Raw genomic sequence first — 18,844 nt, 5'->3', positions numbered from 1 at the left:
GCTTGTCACATGTGAACCTGTGCTATGATTAAAGACCAGTGTGATTCCGATGTCCGTTCTATGGCTCTTGTGGTTTTAACCTGATTGAATAAAGGTGGATTTATACTTCTGCAACAGAAAAAAAAACAACTTGCTTCAGGTGAACTTTAATACTGATTGGCTGATTGGGAAAGGTGGTTCCTTGTGAGATAAAAGAGCTGGCAGCACAGGAGGGCTGCTGGCAAAGCAGTGTTCGCTTTGTACTCCAGCAAGCAATACCAAGCTTGTGGCAGTGAGTGTGACATTAAATCAGATCTCTGTTGATCATACTTTCATTCTATTAACGATACAAAACCAGTTGGAGGATATATATTTTCAAGGTGAACTGATCGCTATGAGTTCAATAAAAGTAAGGTCTCTGTCACACGGAGGTTGAGCTGTGCGATGGTCTTCACTTCTGCCAGCCAACCAAGTGCCTTCTGGCTAAAATTGAATGCAGCTAAATGGCAGCGGTTTCAAACCCCGTACATATCAGAGCATGTGTAGTATGTTGCATCTGAGTGCAGCCCCAGTATGACTGCCATAAAGACAACAGCACTTTGTAGTAATGAGGTCTGAAATGATCCTGATAATTTTAGGAAAGTCAAAGGCTATCATTTAGAAGCATACCTTTAGTTATATACATAATACAAAGTTCAATAAATCAGCCCCTAGAAATCATATTAAGGATTTAAGAAAGGCACCTGAAATACTTTTCCTTTTCATATCCTTTAGATTCCTGTATCTGCTACGTGACTAATAATCATGCATCTGTACAGAAAAGTACAGGAATCTTCACAATGGATACACAGTCAGGAAAAAACCATACAGAGTTTCTAACCCCTCTACTAAACAACAAAATAAAACAAAACATCTGTTACATGTGTCTGCAGTTTGTCCTAATAATACCTCTCACTGGAACAACATGTTGGATAAAATCAACAAAAATACAATTGTATTGTTTACCCTGTTCAAATTAAAGTGAACCAGAGACTAAGCACCCTCATGTATTCTTCACTGCTCAGCCTGCTTGTTATCAGCCCTGATAAAATTCCTGCCTGAGCATTCAGTCTGGCTCTGCTCAGGAATCATTATAGCTGAGTCATTATAGCAGAGCCAGAATGGGGGCAGGCTTGGGCTTGAAAATTCATCAGAGAAGACAGACTCAGCTATAAAGATTCCAGAGCAAAACCAGACTGAATGCTCAGTCGGGGATTTTATCATGGCTGATAAGAAGCAAGCTGAACAGTGAAGAGTGAAACAGGGAGCAGGGTAGGCGTTTTCTCTAATGTTCCCACTGACATACATGGTAAAATACATGGAGGGTGCTTCATCTCTGGTTCACTTTAAAAAAAAAAAGTTTCAGGCTTCATTTTATACAAATCTCATGTAAATCACCTATCCAAAATAAAGAATATATATATATATATATATGTATATATATTTGTGTAGAAGTTGAGTCCTGTGTTAAACATAGTTGTGTGTGTGTGTGTGTGTGTGTGTGTGTGTGTGTGTGTGTCCGTGTGTGTGTGTGTCCGTGTGTGTGTGTGTGTGTGTGTGTCCGTGTGTGTGTGTGTCCGTGTGTGTGTGTGTGTGTGTGTGTGTGTGTGTGTGTGTGTGTGTGTGTGTGTGTGTGTGTGTGTGTGTCCGTGTGTGTGTGTGTGTCCGGGACAAGGTCCTCCAGCACCCAAGGCTGAGACACCCCAGCCATCACACACTGATTGCTATTAGACTCAGGGTCCTTTTACACTTAATCAGTTACTCTCAGTTATAACTGAAAGAAAACGGATTTTCAAAGTAATGCCCATGTTTTCCTATGGCCTCTTTTACACTTAACGCGTTTTAACTGAAATCTTCTTCCCAATGCACTGCTAAGGAAAAACGCATACCAACTGATTAAGCGTAAAAGGGCCCTCAGAAGTGCTCCAGGGCCCCCAACAATTTAATCTCTAGTTATCTGGTTTGCAGTCACTGCCATGTATCCCCTTTTCTTATTTCTCTCTGCAAACACAATAGGGGAATGATAGCTAAGTTAGTTGTGCAGCCCCTCCTACACTGCGCCCTGAGGCTGGAGCCTCTCTTGCCTTGGCCCTGGGTGTGCGTCATCAGTGCTCATCTCCTGCCAATAAGAAGGTCCCAAATGACTTTCTCCCTTTCATCTCGCAATAAGCCTGGCACCCTTCATCAAGTCACATCGCCCTATATTGATGCAGCCCATGCAGCATTGGGGCACCTGCTCTAAATGCAGATAAACTTCCTAAATCCCATACAAATTAACCTCATTGTTGCAAGCCTATGGAGATAAGGTTGCAGCCACGGAGAATAGGTGCACCCATCCCCTTCTATGTGTGCAATGTCTCTTTGAAGGCCATGTGACTGTGTCAATACAGAGGGCAGAGCCCTGATGGGGTGGGTGTGGAGAAAGTCCACAGAAACCTGCATATTGGCAGAACAAGAGATGAGCACCAATGTCCTACTGCATCAGGCAATTGGCTTTTAGGTAATGCAAAGTAAAAATCTTTTAAACTAGAAATCTTAATTGCATAATGGAAGACATACATTTGTGTGATAAATGGAAATATAAAGTACTAAGGTGAACTGTGACAATCTGTTTTTGATCATGTATTCTTGACTCCAATGTCACATCATTAAGATGTGTCATCACAGTTATGAGCAAGCAAAGTTACTAGGATATATTTTTGTCGTGCATGTGGTTTTTGAATTTCACTGGAAATAAAGAAATGTAAAAAAAAAGAAAAATGAAGTTGTTATGCAATGGGCAATCGGAAAAACAAAATGAAGACTAGATAATATAGGTCATCAGCATGTCTGCATGTTCACATTACACATAACACACAGACTGTTTCTTTTAAACACCTCTTACCTCCACCAGCTGCATGAGGTTTTCAAAGTATGCTTCCTCATCAATGGTCAGCTTTCCATTTTTATAGATAATGCGGTAATGTTCCACTTTCCCTTCACAGCTCACACACAGTGTATAGTCCCCTGGGTAGTTTGTGCTTTCCCGCACAAGAAACAGGCCAGTTTCTGGAGGGTACAGGAGTCGTTCAGCCTGTTCTCTTGTTATCTTGCCATGAAACCATCTGGTAATAGAGAAAAAGAAATGCTTACATAAAATACAGCACAGAAATGAGAGAATGCCCTAACAGGTTCTGACAGAAGTTCGGGGGTGGTGGTGAGTATCTATCTATCTACCTACCTACCTACCTACCTACCTACCTATCTATCTATCTATCTATCCCAAGCATTCTATTAATTAAAGAGACCCTGTATTGAGAGGGACTGTATGCGGCACCGCATGCGTCGCATTGTGTACGGTGCGTATTCAGGTGGAAATGTGGGCATGGCTGTGATAGGTATTGTGAGGTTCCCCCCCCCCCCCACATTTTTCCCCAACTACCACAGACTGTATCCAAGTGATGCAAGATGGGTAAAGGGGCTGGGATGGGAGTTCTGATTGACTTGGAGGGTAACATCAGCCTATTGGTGAGGAGCTGGAGGCTAGTGGTCAGTTGCATAACATATGCACTAAAATGTGCGTGAACTGCAATGGAGACTGGACACAGACTTTAATGCAAAGCCTGCATGCAGTAAGTTGGAATAATGCAATCCTTCACTGTGAACAGGCCCATAGAGTTGTATGGGCAGTGAATTGACATGCACAATTCTGCAACACAATTGGACACTGAGACCAGTTACCCACTGGCACCAAGTAATGAACATTTTCCCATTTTTTATAACAACATTTTTAGTATGTGCTATTTAAAATAATTGGTTAACATGCATTTATGAAAAATGGATTTGACAGAACAATTCTGTTCTTCAAGTTGACAATTATCTATGATATTTTTTTTTAATCAAGCAATCTCTGCTATTGAGCTGACTAATTCCAAGATAGCAATCAGAATGCTTGCTACAAAGTATTTGAAAAATATCTAAAATGCCTGTAAACTTTTTAACAGGTAAAATATCAGTGATGTGATCAGGTTATCAGGTTCCAATGGCTGCATGCTTATCACAGGTGTGTTAATAGGAAAATAAACTGCTTCAGCCAATCAATAGGTCAGCATAGGACCAAGGCCAAATAAGAAAGCAAAAGTTGCCTACAAACTCCTTACGTCTATTACTACACAGAAGGTGGAGGTATTTATTGCTATGGTGGATGAATGGTCATGAAATCCCATCCAACTTGTGACTTTGGAAGGATTGTTGGAGTATAGGCAAGTGGAGGCCAGTAATTGCCTTGCAAGAACAGCTGACCCTATCATTTAGGGGTCCTTTACATTTGACGAGTGCTCCACAGCTAATGTGTGGTGGAGGCTATCTGTGAATGTGTAGAATCTGGTTACTGTTAGATACAGAGGTGTCCTTGAACTGCGTAGACTGTTACCTTGAACGCCTCTATTTGGGAAGAGGCTCAATCCTGTTTGTGTTCTGGTGCTACACTGCATAGCTTTGGGACTTTTCATGACCTTGAGCTCTACCTATATTTACAGTGCTGCGAATAATTATTCATACCCCTGGCAAATTTTGACTTCGGGCCCTTTTACACTTAATCAGTTGCTCTCAGTTTTAACTGAAAGAAAACTGATTTTTAGTAAGTCCCATGTTTTCCTATTGCACCTTTGACACTTAACGCTTTTTAACTGAAATCTTCCCAATGCACTGCTATGGAAAAACGCGTACTAACACGCACTAACGCACACTAACGCACACTAACGCATACCAACTGATTAAGTGTAAAAAGGGCTTTAAAGTTACTTTCATTCAACCAGGAAGTAATTTTTTGATGGGAAATGACATAGGTGTTTTCCAAAAGATAATAAGACGGTGTGCAAGAAGCATTATTGTGGAAATAAAAACATTTCTCAGCTTTTATTTACATTTATGCAAAGTGTCCAGTCCAAAATTATTCATACCCCTTCACAAACTGTCACAGTCTGTGGGAAAATCCAAAGTTCTATAAAAGTTCCAAATAGTCCAAGCTGTTCTACATCATCTTCATTACCCTGATCAATTGGGAACAGCTGTTTTAATCAACTCAACAGGTGAAAAACAGCAGCTCTCTGCAGTTGGTTTGTGGACAGTCACGGCTAAGGTAAAGGAGCACAGTGAGGACCTGAGGCTGTGCACTGTGGCTGCTCACAAGTCAAGAAAGGACTACAAGGCCATTTCTAAAAGTTTTCTAGTTCCAGTGGATACAGTGCAAAGTATTATTAAAAAATACAAGTTGTTCTGCACTGTGGAAAATCTCAGAGGACGTGGTCGGAAGCCAAAAGGGACACCTGTGCTGGCCAGGAGGATAGTGAGAGAGGTGAAAAAGAATCCAAGGATTACCACCAAGGCCATCCTGGTGAATCTGGGATCTGCTGGTGGCAAAGTCTCAAGGCATACAATCCACGGACACTGCACACTGCTGGGTTCCACGGATGCAGAACAAGGAGGCCGCCACTTCTCCAGATAAGGCACAAAAAAGCTCGCTTGGCCTTTGCAAATGCTTATCTGGGCAAAGAAGAAGACTTCTGGTCTTCTGCGTTATGGTCAGATGAAACAAAAATTCAATTGTTTCATCACAATGAGGTTTCCTTCATTAGGCGTAAAAAAGGAGAAGCCTTCAACCCAAAGAATGTCAACCCCACTATCAAACATGGTGGTGGGAACCTAATTCTTTGGGGATATTTTTCAGCCAATGGACCAGGGAACCTAATCACAGTAAATAGCACCATGAAAAATGAGCAATACATGAGGATTCTCAATGATAACATCAGGCAGTCTGTAGAGAAACTTGGCCTTGGCCACCAGTGGACATTTCAGCATGACAATGACCCAAAACACACGGCAAACGTGGTGAAGAAATGGTTAGCACACAACAATAACGTTGTGGAGTGGCCCAGCCAGAGTCCTCTTGAATACAATTGAAAATCTGTGGAGGGAGCTAAAGATCAGGGTGATGGTAAGAAGACCCTCCAACCTGAAAGATTTGGAGCTCATTGGTAAAGATGAATGGGCAAAAATATCTGTGGAGACATGCAAAAGGCTGGTCTGCAATTATAGGAAGCTTTGCATTGCTGTCATAGTCAAAGGTTTTTCTGTTGATTATTGAGAACGGTATGAATAGTTTTGGAATGGACACTTTTTTTTTCTCAAAGGTAAATAAAAGCTGAGAAATGTTTTTCTCCCACAATGCCTCTTGTACATAGTCTTATCTTTTGGGAGATACCAATGTAATTTACCATCAAAAAATAACTTGCTGGTTGAATAAAGGTAACTAAGTCAAAATTTGCCAGGTGTATGAATAATAATGAGCAGCACTGTATTGTTTCCCTTGACGTTTTCATTTTTGGAAAGGAAGCAACAGCTACACATTACTGTTGTCATAACTGAGTATGAAGCTCACTTTGAAAATTATTAAACATTACCACACCATTTTAATTTTCAGGCAGTTATTATTCTCTCCGTTTCCTAAAATTGCCCTGCAACATGCTCTCCTTTTCAGGTATAGAAATGCACTGTTTTTGGTGTATGCAGGATTTCCAAGAATTTTTGCTACCCTACATGAGTATTTGGCTGCACAGTTAATGTCAAAATATCACCTGTACCTCATATCACCTGGGGCACATGTTCTGCAAATGAGCAGCTGAAGGACATGACTTGCCTAGTGGTATTAAACGGATATTGGATCTGCCCATAAAAAAATAAAGTTTTCAGTAGTCACTATTCATTTTTTGTCCAAATTGGGGACTACACAATAAGGTTTGCTGATAAAATTGTTGAATGACCCTTAATGACTAACTGTACATAGTTTACTGCACGTTTTCAAAACTAGAGCTTTCTTCTTCAGGCATAATACAGAACTAGGTCAGAATCGCACAAAAGTTAATGTAACATAAGAGGAAAATTAAAGTTTCTAAAGCTTGCAATAAACTATGCAGTTAGTCATTAAAGGCATTGTCTGAATCCATGTTATTTGGTTTTATGTCTGCATATTTGCTCCACAGCTAACAATGGACCATACTTTATTTGCTATACCAAAATGGAATACTATTAGACCACTCATAATGACATGAATGGTATGCTATGTTGATGAAAAAAACTTTCTCAACCTGGTTCAAAATCCCCAAAAAACCTGCATAAAAAGGAGAAGTTAAAGAGAAAAAGTAACCAAGAATTGGATTTCATCCCAATCAGTAGCTGAACTTTCCCATGAGAAAACCTTTCCTTTTCACAAATGGTTCATCAGGGGGCTCTGTATGACTGATATTGTGGTGAAACCCCTCCCACAGTGTGATGTCAGGACCATGGTTCTGACATTACACTGTGAGAGCCTTGTTGCATTGTGGGAAATAACAGCTATTTACAGCTTTTCCCAACTGCCAAAAAAGCAAGCAGCATCTCCTTCTACTGACATCACCTGTCAGCAGTAAAAAGGTTACCATGTGATAAATGTCAGAATGTAAATCAGGGAGAGGAAAGATTTTACAATGGTCAAACACTCACTAAATCATTTATACATAATTATTGTAAAAATTAAGCACTTTTTTATTACATTTTCACTGGAGTTCCACTTTAAGCCAATGAGTGGCAAAGAAGGTAAGTGTGATGACATTTCTGAATAAGAGTTAGAACTTCGAAGGCTATACCATAACATGAATTGCCTATCTTGGCAGGGGAACAGCGCTCTAGCATCACTGTAAAAGGCTGAAATCTGAATTTACCAATGCAACCAAGGCAGTTATGTCCTAATACACAGACTGCTCAAAAGTGCTAAAATCAGGCTGACAAGTTCCTAAGACCCAACAATAAGTTTTTATAAGCAATTGATTCCCCTAAAAAAATGGAATGGCCCTAGACTATGATGGACATATGACTGTGGTTGGGATTAGATTGTGAGCGCCTCTGAGGGACAGTTAGTGACAATACTATATATAATTTGTTAAAGCGCTGCGGAAGATGTTGGAGCTATATAAATATTAAATAATAAGGAGGGAGCATGAATAAAACTGCTTTTCAGAAACGTGGATGTGATGGAGCGGTTTGTCTTTTTTTGAGCCATGCAGTCCTGATATAAGTAAGGATGACTCTTTCAAATAAGATCGGAGAGAGCGTATGTGCCGCAAATAATTGTACAGCTGAACTGCGGGCACAGTAGTTTAACTAATGCTGGGAATACACCATGCAAGTTTTCCTCAGATAAATCGGTCAATAGATATTTTATGACAGGTCCGATCAGATTTCGATCGTTTTTTCTGAACACTTATTAGTATTTATACAGTGCCGACATCTTCCGAAGAAATCAGATTGGACCTGTCAGAAATGATCTATTGACCCATCTGATGGAAAATTGCATGGTGTATTCCCAACATAACATCAGACTGGTTGACAAACTTGCAGATTCAGATCATTATCAGCTTAGAGTGTAGGGAAGCCCTTATGCTAGGTACACACTATATAAAATTTTCTGACAGACTTACTGTCGAGATTGATTATTTCCAACAGGTCCGATCTGATTTTCAATCAATTTTCCATAGAAGTGATCAGAAAATCGATGGGAAATCAGATCGAACCTGTTGGAAATAATCGATCTGACAGTAAATCTGTCAGAAAATTGTTTCATGTGTACCTGGCATTCGTGATGACTGACAACATTTAAGGTACCAGTTTGATATGCTTTTCAAACTGCCAATACAAATTTGTAGAACAAAGAAGAATGAAGGCAACTTGTTTTCACAGGTAATTATTCACAGCACATTCACTATACAATTCCTGTACAAACAAGTTTGGTTGGCTGTTATGAGACCAAATGGTCCTAATCTTACAAGGTTACCACTGAGGATTAGTTAAGACCTTGCAAGCCTAGTCATATATGTAAGCTACTACATTCACCACAGTACCACAGGTAATTACACTAACTACAAATACAATTTGCATGAGATGATCTTTTAGGATTGCTTCAAATGAGGTATATAGATATATATATATATATATATATAGATATATATATATATATAGATATATATAGATATATATATATATATATAGATATATATATATAGATATATATATATAGATATATATAGATATATAGATATATATATATATATATATAGATATATATATATATAGATATAGATATATATATATATATATATATATATATATATATATAGATATATATATATATATATATAGATATAGATATATATATATATATATAGATATATATATATATATATATATATATATATATATATATAGATATAGATATAGATATAGATATAGATATAGATATATATATATATATATACACATACACACACACACCCACACACACACACACACGAGTGAGTGCGTACGTGTTTGTATGGCTAAACCTTTTCAATTCGACTAAGATCAGATGTCCCGAATAGCAGTTTAGCCACCAGCAAATTCTCCAGAAAGGGATGTATTGTCAAACAATCTCAAAACAGTTTTAGTTACTAGTCAGTTAAAATAGAGTAATACATCAGAAAAAAGTTTAGAAAGTACTTGAAAATGCTCTCTGCAATGAGGTATTTCCACAAAAAAGCAAGCGATATCCAAACAAGTTAGAAGATTAACAGTGTATAAAGAATATGCTCTGAGAAAAAAAAAGTCTAACACATGAAACACAATACATGTAAGTTACGCCAAAATCTTACTGATTACCTTGTTGCTGTAACCATAGAAGAAGGAGTAGAGAGTGGCACTCGTGACATTGTTCCCCTGGACAGATGAACAGCAGCTACAGCACACTATCACCATTGCTATGGTGAGTACAAGGACGTCTACACATAAGGAAGTACAACGTGAAATATTTTTGGAATGCCTATGTAAATGAAGGGCAAAGTGTAAAACAAAAAAAAAAAAGAAATACAAATAGGCAGCTTTCACGTGTATGGCGGGGGAAGGAAGAAAAAAAAAAAGGTGTAACTGTTAATATGCGTACACACCTTCAATATGTGTCACCTTTTCAAAAATGAGCGACACTGTGTGGTAATGAGCACATACAAATATTCTTACTCAATACATATACTATTCAGGTGTCCCAAGACACCGGAGGAGCCAAACTGCAGACAAGGGATGGACAGACTAGTAAATACCCTGTAGCTCCCTTAACTGCTTGAGGACCGCATCACACCGATGGGCGTGACTGCGGCGGCAGCCCCAGGACCGCCTAACACCGATCGGCGTAAAGTCCGGGGGCTGGCTTTTGAGGGAGATCGAGCGCACATCTCTGCTTGGTAGGCGGAGCTCGGCCTTAAGCCTCCCAGCAGCGATCACCGCTCGGAGACTGTTGAACGGCAAAACCACCGTCTTATTAGAATGTACAGCACTGCGATCTACAGCAGCGCTGTACAGGGGACAGCCATGTCACACGGCAATCCCCCTGGGGGAAACAGAAGCGATCCGCTGTGATAGGCTGACGGAGGAAGGAAGGTGAATTAAAATAATAAAAAAACATTTATTCAAAATAAACAAGCAAATCTGGGGGCGATTGAGGGGAGAAAAAAAACGGGGGCGGAGGGGTGGGGAATAACTTGTGTGCTGTGTTGCGCACCCTGCAGCTTGGCCTTAAAGGATACCCAAAGTGACATGATGAGATAGACGTATTTATACTTTTTTTCTTTCTCTTCCTGAAAGAGTTAATTTACAGGCATCTAATTGGCTGACTCAATCCTGACTCAGACAGGAAGTGACTACAGTGTGACCCTCACTGATAAGAATTTCTCCTTTTTATTTTTCTTGCTCTCAAAAGCCATTTTCTGCTAGGAAAGTGTTTTGTAGTTGTAATTTCTTATCAGTGAGGGTCACACAGTAGTCACTTCCTGTCTGAGTCAGGACTGAGTGAGCCACTTGCATACCTGATATTTAACTCTTTCAAGCAGAGAAAGAAAAAAAGGAACACAGCATAGTTATTTGTGTGCTAGACACTGTACATACACATGTCTATCTCATCATGTCACATGTCACTTCGGGTATCCTTTAAAGCTGCAGTGCCTATTTTTTTAAAAATGGTCTGGTCTTTAGGGGGGTAAAGCCTGTGGTCCTGAAGAGGTTAAGGTGGCTACTAACCATGGGCGTAGCAATCACCCCTGCGACCTCTGCCATCGCAGGAGGGCTCAGAGACTTTGGGGGCCCCTCCACCTCCCCCCTTCCAAACTTTAAGTGCAGCCAATTAGCAAAGAAACCTTCCCGTTCACTTACAAAACAGCGTGCAGGAGTGTGTGTTATTTTTTTTCCTGCTTACAGACGCTACTTAACAGCAGAACACACTCTGCTGCCATTCACCGCCTCTCGACCACTTGACCCGCCTGGTGTTCATGGAATGATATTTTTGCAGAGGGGGCCTATTAAGTCTACTTATGCCCCATACCACTAACGACCCAATTTCTAGTGAAAAATTATTCAAGCGATCAGATAATTCTGATCAGGTCCGATAATTCTGATCGGAAGTGAAATTGTTCACTACACCATCAACGTACCTTTGCTTCCCATCTATCACAACCAACAAGAAAATCCAAATTTTGGTTCAACGAAAAAATGTGCCCATTAATAGAGATTATTTACAACCAAACCAAATCAGAATTTCTGATCGCTCAATTTTTCGCTACAAATTGGACCGTGGCCCCCAAAATGATCCCAATCACAACACACGGCATAAAAAAAAAAAAAAAAAGACCTTTACAAACATGCTGCTCAGGTAATAAACATCTTAAGTGGCCATACATTTATAGATTTCCACCAATGTTCCAAAACGATTGCTTTCTGAAATGAATCACTTCAGAAAGAATTGGTTCCTACCATACACTGCACATCAATTTCCAATAGATTCCAGCAGGGACTCTATTGCAAATCTATCAAGCTGCAGAGTTGTACTGTTCCATGCAGTGCTAAACTACAGGCCATCGATCTGCCAATGCTCTTACCACACCCTTGATTGTTTTAAACTTTCCATCCTGTCTGATCGATACTTTTGATTCATTTTTAGTCACAATCAATCAAAAAGTGATCGATCCACATTTTGGGGAATCTAGCATCCATCCAGCAGATGAATTAACCCTGCGAGGAATTGAATGAGAAATTCGATGAATGTATGGCCACCATACAGAGTCAAGGAACACACAGCTGGCTGTGCAAACAATCCCCCATCACTCACACTGACACACCACTATAAGCTGATCCTACTGCTCTGAGGAGCTTGCCTGTCAAACATCCTCAAATTAATTGCTGAATTCAATGTTCAAGATTCTAAAAGGAGCAACAACTCTGAGAAAAGGAGCAGGCTCAACAATATACAGGTATATGCTCACATATGGCTGCCACAATGTCCAAGCAGAGTGGGACCATTTGGTCAGAGTAAAGGCTGGTTCACATGGACACTTGGCAGGCATTTACCGCCGGCGCCTGGGACTCATCCTTAAACGCTCCTATATTTACTGCATTTTTTGGACTTTAAGACTCACTTTTTCTCTCCCAAACATGGGGGGGGGGGGAAAGTCTGCGACTTATAGTCCAAATGCAAGGACTTGTGAACACTTGCCAATACAAATCTCCAACACACCGCTATGTCGGGGACTCTCTGTACTGTGCCCATGCAGAGAAGGACATGGGGGCACAAAGGGGAATAGAGGAGGACACAAGGTGGACAGAGGCGAACACATGGGGTACACAAGGGGGACAGAGGAGGACACAGGGAGACACAAGAGGTACAAGAGAGCATGAGGTACAAAGGGGACATAATCCACAAGATGCCCCTTCATCATGGAAGCACCAGGTTTAGTATATATTTTCCTTCCTGGTTTTGTCCTCTAAATCTAGGTGTGTCTTATGATCAAGAGCATCTTATGGTCCAAAAAATATGGTATATAATATTTATATTTATATTTGCGGACAACCGTTCTTTAATTTACAAAGGGGGATGTCCTGGAGTAGATATTCAAATGACAAAAAGGAAGCTAGAGAGCACCAAAAAGTGTAGCAAGTAAAGTAGAATAATGGGTGTTATTAACCTCCCTGGCGTTCTATTAAAATCGCCAGGGAGGCTGCGGGAGGGTTTTTTTTAAATTAAAAAAAAACTATTTCATGCAGCCAACTGAAAGTTGGCTGCATGAAAGCCCACTAGAGGGCGCTCCGGAAGCGTACTTTCGATCGCCTCCGGCAATCGAAAGTAACAAGATAGGCCGCAATGAGCGGCCTATCTTGTTTCGCTTTCCTCGTCGCCATGGCGACGAGCGGAGTGACGTCATGGACGTCAGTCGACGTCCTGACGTCAGAGCCGCCCGATCCAGCCCCTAGCGCCGGCCGGAACTGTTTGTTCCGGCTGCACTGGGCTCGGGCGGCTGGGGGGACCCTCTTTCGCCGCTGCACGCGGCGGATCGCCGCGGAGCGGCGGCGATCGGGCAGCACACGCGGCTGGCAAAGTGCCGGCTGCGTGTGCTGCTTTTTTCAGATTGAAAATCGGCCCAGCAGGGCCTGAGCGGCGACCTCCGGCGGCATACCCCGAGCTCAGCTCGGGATTACCGCCAAGGGGGTTAATACAACACCTGGCTACTCACAAGTAGGGTTGCCAAGAGAGCAACCATTGAATGGGTTAGTGGGGAACACTAGCCCAACCTCACTCTGGTTAAAGGGGAACTTCAGCCTAAACAAACATACAGTAATTAAGTTACATTAGTTATGTTAATTAGAATAGATAGGTAATATAATTTTTTACCCACCCGGTTTTAAAAGAACAGGCAAATGTTTGTGATTCATGGGAGCTGCCATCTTTGTCATGGGGGCAGCCATCTTTTTGGTTGAAAGGAGGTGACAAGGAGCATAAGACACAGTTCCAACTGTCCTTTGTCCTGATAACCCCTCCCAGCTGCATGCACTAGGCTTCAAATGTCAAATTCAAAATGTAAAAAAAAAAAAATTGCACCAAAACAGCAGAATTAGAACAACACCACCAGAATTCCCATCATGCTTTGCACAGCATCAGGGGAAAAAGCCCGGGCAGTTTTCTTCTGTGCAGCTAAAAATAAGGCTTGTGCAAGAGAAACAAAGTTCTGATGCTGTGAAACTGTTAAAGAAACACGAGGCCTTTTCAGTGCTGCTGAGTCGATTTTTAGTCTGGAGGTTCACTTTAAGGAGGGACCAGGCTTGCTGCACTCCCAAGGCTGAAAATTAGATAAACACCCAACCTCACCTCTCAAGATGGGCAAGTTAATTTACTGTAGTATAATTTAGGTTAAATGAATAGGACAAAGGAAGCACAACGTCATGATGCAGCATACATATTGATCTACAAATTTATTGTGCAATTCAAATTTCTGAAAAAATGCAGAATCATGAAACAGTACTACTGCAACAATTAAAATAAATGGTCGGCCTACAGAAATCACTCAAATACAAGCACAACAGAGACCCCAATAGAGACGCTTAATCTTGGGTTTTCGAGCGATTAGGCCCGAGTGTCGGGCTCCTTCTTCCTGAAACGTCAAGTCTGTCGTTATCACGGCAGCCGGCGTAACAGTACGGCGCATGCACGATTAAATCGCGCATGCACCGTACTGTCACACCGGTCGGCGTGGTGACGAGACAGGAAGAAGGAGCACGACACTCGGGCCTAGTGTCGCCGGGAGCCATTTCTGGCCAGGCCCTGGGTGAAGAGCCAGATGGATGCCGTGGGACCTCCCGACCTACACTGGTACTGCAGAAAGCCCCAGGTGAGTACCAATTTAGTTTTTATTTTGAGCTCATAGTCCTGTTAAAGTAGTATACTTACAACTATTTGTGCTTAAAATAACACAATCAGGTCCTGATTAATAATGTATCATATACTTTATTCTACACCATTTTATTTAGGTACAAGCATGTCAATTTGTGGGTATAGTGTAATCTGTCACGCTGTTTTCACACTAATAGCAGACCGGATACAGTCTGTGCTGGTCTCTGCTTAAAGCAACCCTGAAGCAACTAAAAACTGACCATCTAGATCAGGGGTCCCCATACTGTTTTGGTAAAGGGCCGGGTCAACATACTTCAGACTGCAGGGGGGCCGGAGTATACATGAAATGATGTAGAAAAACATAAAATTGAACCTAGGTATTGTAGACAGTGCCTATTAACATGGGCAGCCCTCATGTCTCCCATTTAACCAGAGCAGATGTTATACCCCTAACTCAGCAACTACAGATATTATGCCATCAACACAGCATGTGCAGATAGTATGCACTCCACCACAGCATGTGCAGATAGTATGCACTCCACCACAGCATGTGCAGATAGTATGCACTCCACCACAGCATGTGCAGATAGTATGCACTCCACCACAGCATGTGCAGATAGTATGCACTCCACCACAGCATGCTATCCAACAATACATGTGCAGCTATTATGCCACCAATAGAGTGCAGATGATATGACCCTAACATAGAAAGTCATATGTGAGCCATAATGTCACCCAATGGCCTGCAAAAGCCTGCAGCACAACCCAGAAGCCAGCAAATGACTGCTTTCTGGCTTCCATGTGGAAGGTGGGTGCCAGAACTGCTATTCTATATGCATGTCACCAATATTTAAAGATGCAGCAGACCGCATCTATAAGTAATACATTTTGTGTATGGGGGGCCAGTAAAAAAGCCTCAGGGGGCCGCATTCGGCCTGCGGGCCTTAGTTTGAGGACCACCGGACCACCAGGGAAGCTATATTGAAGGTCAAGCCGAGATCACCAGGGAAGCTATATTGGGGGGGGGGGGGGGGGGGGTTGTGCACTACTAGACAACAGGGAACTGTACAGGGGAGGAAGGGGGGCAAATAGACATCAGGGAACAATGTAGAGGAGGGGGGCATTAGACACCAGGGGGCTTTATATGGGAGGGAGGTGGCTACTAGACATTGAGGTTTGCTACTTGGTCCAAGTGTTCATTTTCTGCCCACTTTGTATTTGAGTTTTACAGCCCTGCCTTCCTGGTCCGTCCTCAGTTTCCTCAGTCTACAGCTGTTCCCCACTGATATTCCACACCTTTGGGAGTCCTCAGATGGCCGATGAAACACTCAGTCCCCTCCCCGTGTTCTTCTGAAGATGGGCACATTTGTACAGCGCATACATAAGCGTGTATTTATGCGTGAGCAGTACAGATCAGCTTGTCTTTAAAAATACCCAGAGAATGGTCTGCAGGTCAAATAATTTCACTAGGGGGACAGCAGTGGAATGAGGAGGGCATAATGAGAGGACTGGGGTGCTCTTTGAGATACAGAGACTTTCCTCTCCATAGGTGAGTATCCAATGCTTTTTCCCCCCTATACCCCCACCCCCATATCCCATCCCAGGGTTAAACCAACCATATGAACTCATTATTAGCCATCTGTACAAGTGCTGATAACGCCGTTATCACACGTGTGATGCTTCTCCTTAGACTGGAGAAGGGATAGTCTCTCCTAGGCCCCTTAAAGTGTACCAGAGACCAAATAATAGAAAGAATCTATGCTTACCCGGGGGCTTCCTCCAGCCCCATAAGCACGTCCGAGTCCCTCGCAGTCCTCCCGCAGTCTCTGTTTAGCCACAATCAGCCCTGGTAACTGGTTCAGTCGCATCACTCGGGGTCTTCTACACATGTGCGGGAGGTCCGCGCATGCGCAGAAGACCCCGACTGATGCAACTGAACCAGTTACCAAGGCTGATTGCGGCTGTATGGCAGACCGCGGGAAGACGGGGGGGACTCGGACAAGCTTATGGGGCTGGAGGAAGCCCCAAGCATCGATTCTTTCAATAATTTGTTTTGTGGTTTACTTTACAAATTCCCATACTGGGCTTAGTCTAGGCACAGAGCTCCCTGAGAGGATCCTCCCCAAGGTCCCAGCTTTCTACAACAACAACAATTCTAGAGTGCTATCTTATGGAGAAAGGCCCTCACAGACATATGATTTCCTGGCTGTATGAATTGCTGGTGACTCTGAATTCCACCTCCACTCTGCCATATCAGACCAAGGGAAAAGCCTCTCTGGATAAGGAGTTTTCAGAAGAGCAGTGGCAGTCCATCTGGAAATGTTGAAACATTCAGACGTGTACAAGGCCCTGGTATCCATACACCCCTAGTAACCATACCCTAGCAGTATGCACTCACTCTCTCCTCCGTGACTTACTAACTTTCACTCCATCTCTGCTATCTGCCCTCCTCTTTCTTTCCCCTTTCCCCCTACTTTCTCTCACTAAGAAAATATAGTTGGTGTGGAAAATGTAGTTTTATTTCTGACTCTGTGGCCACTATGGGTCTACATTCTTGCATCTCCTCATTCCAACAGCAATTTACTGGTATCATGTGATCTACATGGTATCATTATGGTAATATTGTTGGATCATGTTGGATTATTTTATTATGGTTTATTATAGCCACCAGTATAAATCTGCTGAATTGTATTTATGCAAATATCTGTATGTACTGCTACGAAACAACAATAAAGCTTTTAATGTTTTTTTTTTTTTTTAAAGTTAGGAGTGTATGGTGGCTGCCATATTTATTTTGTTTAAAACAATACCAGTTGCCTGGCAGTCCTGCTAATCTCTCTCGGTGCAGTAGTTTCTGAATAACACACAGAGTGTACAGCAACCGGGAGTTTCCATCATGTTCATGATTATCGCGCACGCTTACCGCTGCGCACCCAATCAAGCATGTTGGCCCAAAAGTTTCCACCATGTTCAGCCAGAAATTGGTTGAATTGTCAATTCAGTCATGCTCTTGATGGCACAGATTTTCATCAGATTCAATTATCAAATCTTATGGTCGATTGCTTGCCAAGTCGACAGCTGACCTTAAGGTCTTTTTTGTAAGGACAACTGTAGTGAGAGGTATATGGAGGCTGCCATATGTATTTTCTTTTAAACAATACCAGTTGCCTGGCAGTCCTGTTAATCTATTTGGCTGCAGCAGTGTCTGAATTACACCAGAAAAAAACATGCAATTAATTACATTTGCAAGATCTGGCAATAATTGCAGAAACACATGACCTGCTGCATGCTTGTTCAAGGTCTATGGCTAGAAGTATTAGAGGCAGAGGATCACTATGATAGCTAGGTAACTGGTATTGCCTAAAAGGAAATAAATATGGCAGCCGCCATATACCTCTCACTACAGTTGTCCTTTAAGGTTTTGTATGTTCACCTGTATTTATACTTGGTCCCCTCTGAGTGCTCCAGTTTCTTCCCTTTATGTAAAATACATACTGACTGGATAGCTGAAATACCCCAAAGGTGGCCCTAATGTGTGGTAAGATATTACATTGTAAGTCTCATTATATTTAATCTCAATGATTACATGGTGTCTAGCACTGCACAGGACTTTGAGCTCTGTATAAAAACAGTCTGATGTTATTATTGGTTCTTCAGTGTATGTGCAATGCCAGGCACACACCGCCAGCTCTGTCACTAAATGCCCTGTATGCTGACTATCTCACTAGACTGCCTGTAATCTAACATCAGGTTAACTATACCATTCCTTCCAAATACGTGGGTTGATTTCACTGTGTGCCAGCTTTCTCTGAACCCACAGATAACAAGCTCTAACAGGCTGGCAGCAGTACAGAGTACAAGGAAACGTCCTGGTCATCATAAGAAAACAGTGGATTTTATGAAAGAACATTTTTTTATGTGTCACAAAGAATACTCACGGCATTAAGCTTAACTTGGTCCCAGTCTTAACACCTTCTCTTTTTTGAACATAATTGGCTGGTATAAATCCAACTTGTCCAACCTTATTTTTTGCTTTGTACCAGTTCGGATCCTGAATAAAAAAAAAACACATTAACA

General features: G+C 41.8%; 1 protein-coding gene across 1 annotated transcript in view; it reads right to left on the bottom strand.

The window, feature by feature from the left end:
- The window catches only part of CSK (C-terminal Src kinase), a 158,588-nt gene that overhangs the window by 33,389 nt on the left and 106,355 nt on the right, over positions 1-18,844 (bottom strand). The window contains exons 4-5 of the mRNA XM_068275679.1: positions 18,706-18,818; positions 2,903-3,122 (exon numbers count right to left, since the gene is read on the bottom strand). Of these exons, the coding sequence (XP_068131780.1) occupies positions 2,903-3,122; positions 18,706-18,818 (333 nt within the window). The remainder of the gene's footprint in view (positions 1-2,902; positions 3,123-18,705; positions 18,819-18,844) is intronic.

The sequence above is a fragment of the Hyperolius riggenbachi genome, chromosome 3 (assembly GCF_040937935.1).
Source record: "Hyperolius riggenbachi isolate aHypRig1 chromosome 3, aHypRig1.pri, whole genome shotgun sequence".
Taxonomy (NCBI): Eukaryota; Metazoa; Chordata; class Amphibia; order Anura; family Hyperoliidae; genus Hyperolius; species Hyperolius riggenbachi.
This window is presented reverse-complemented; position numbering and strand designations above follow the sequence as displayed.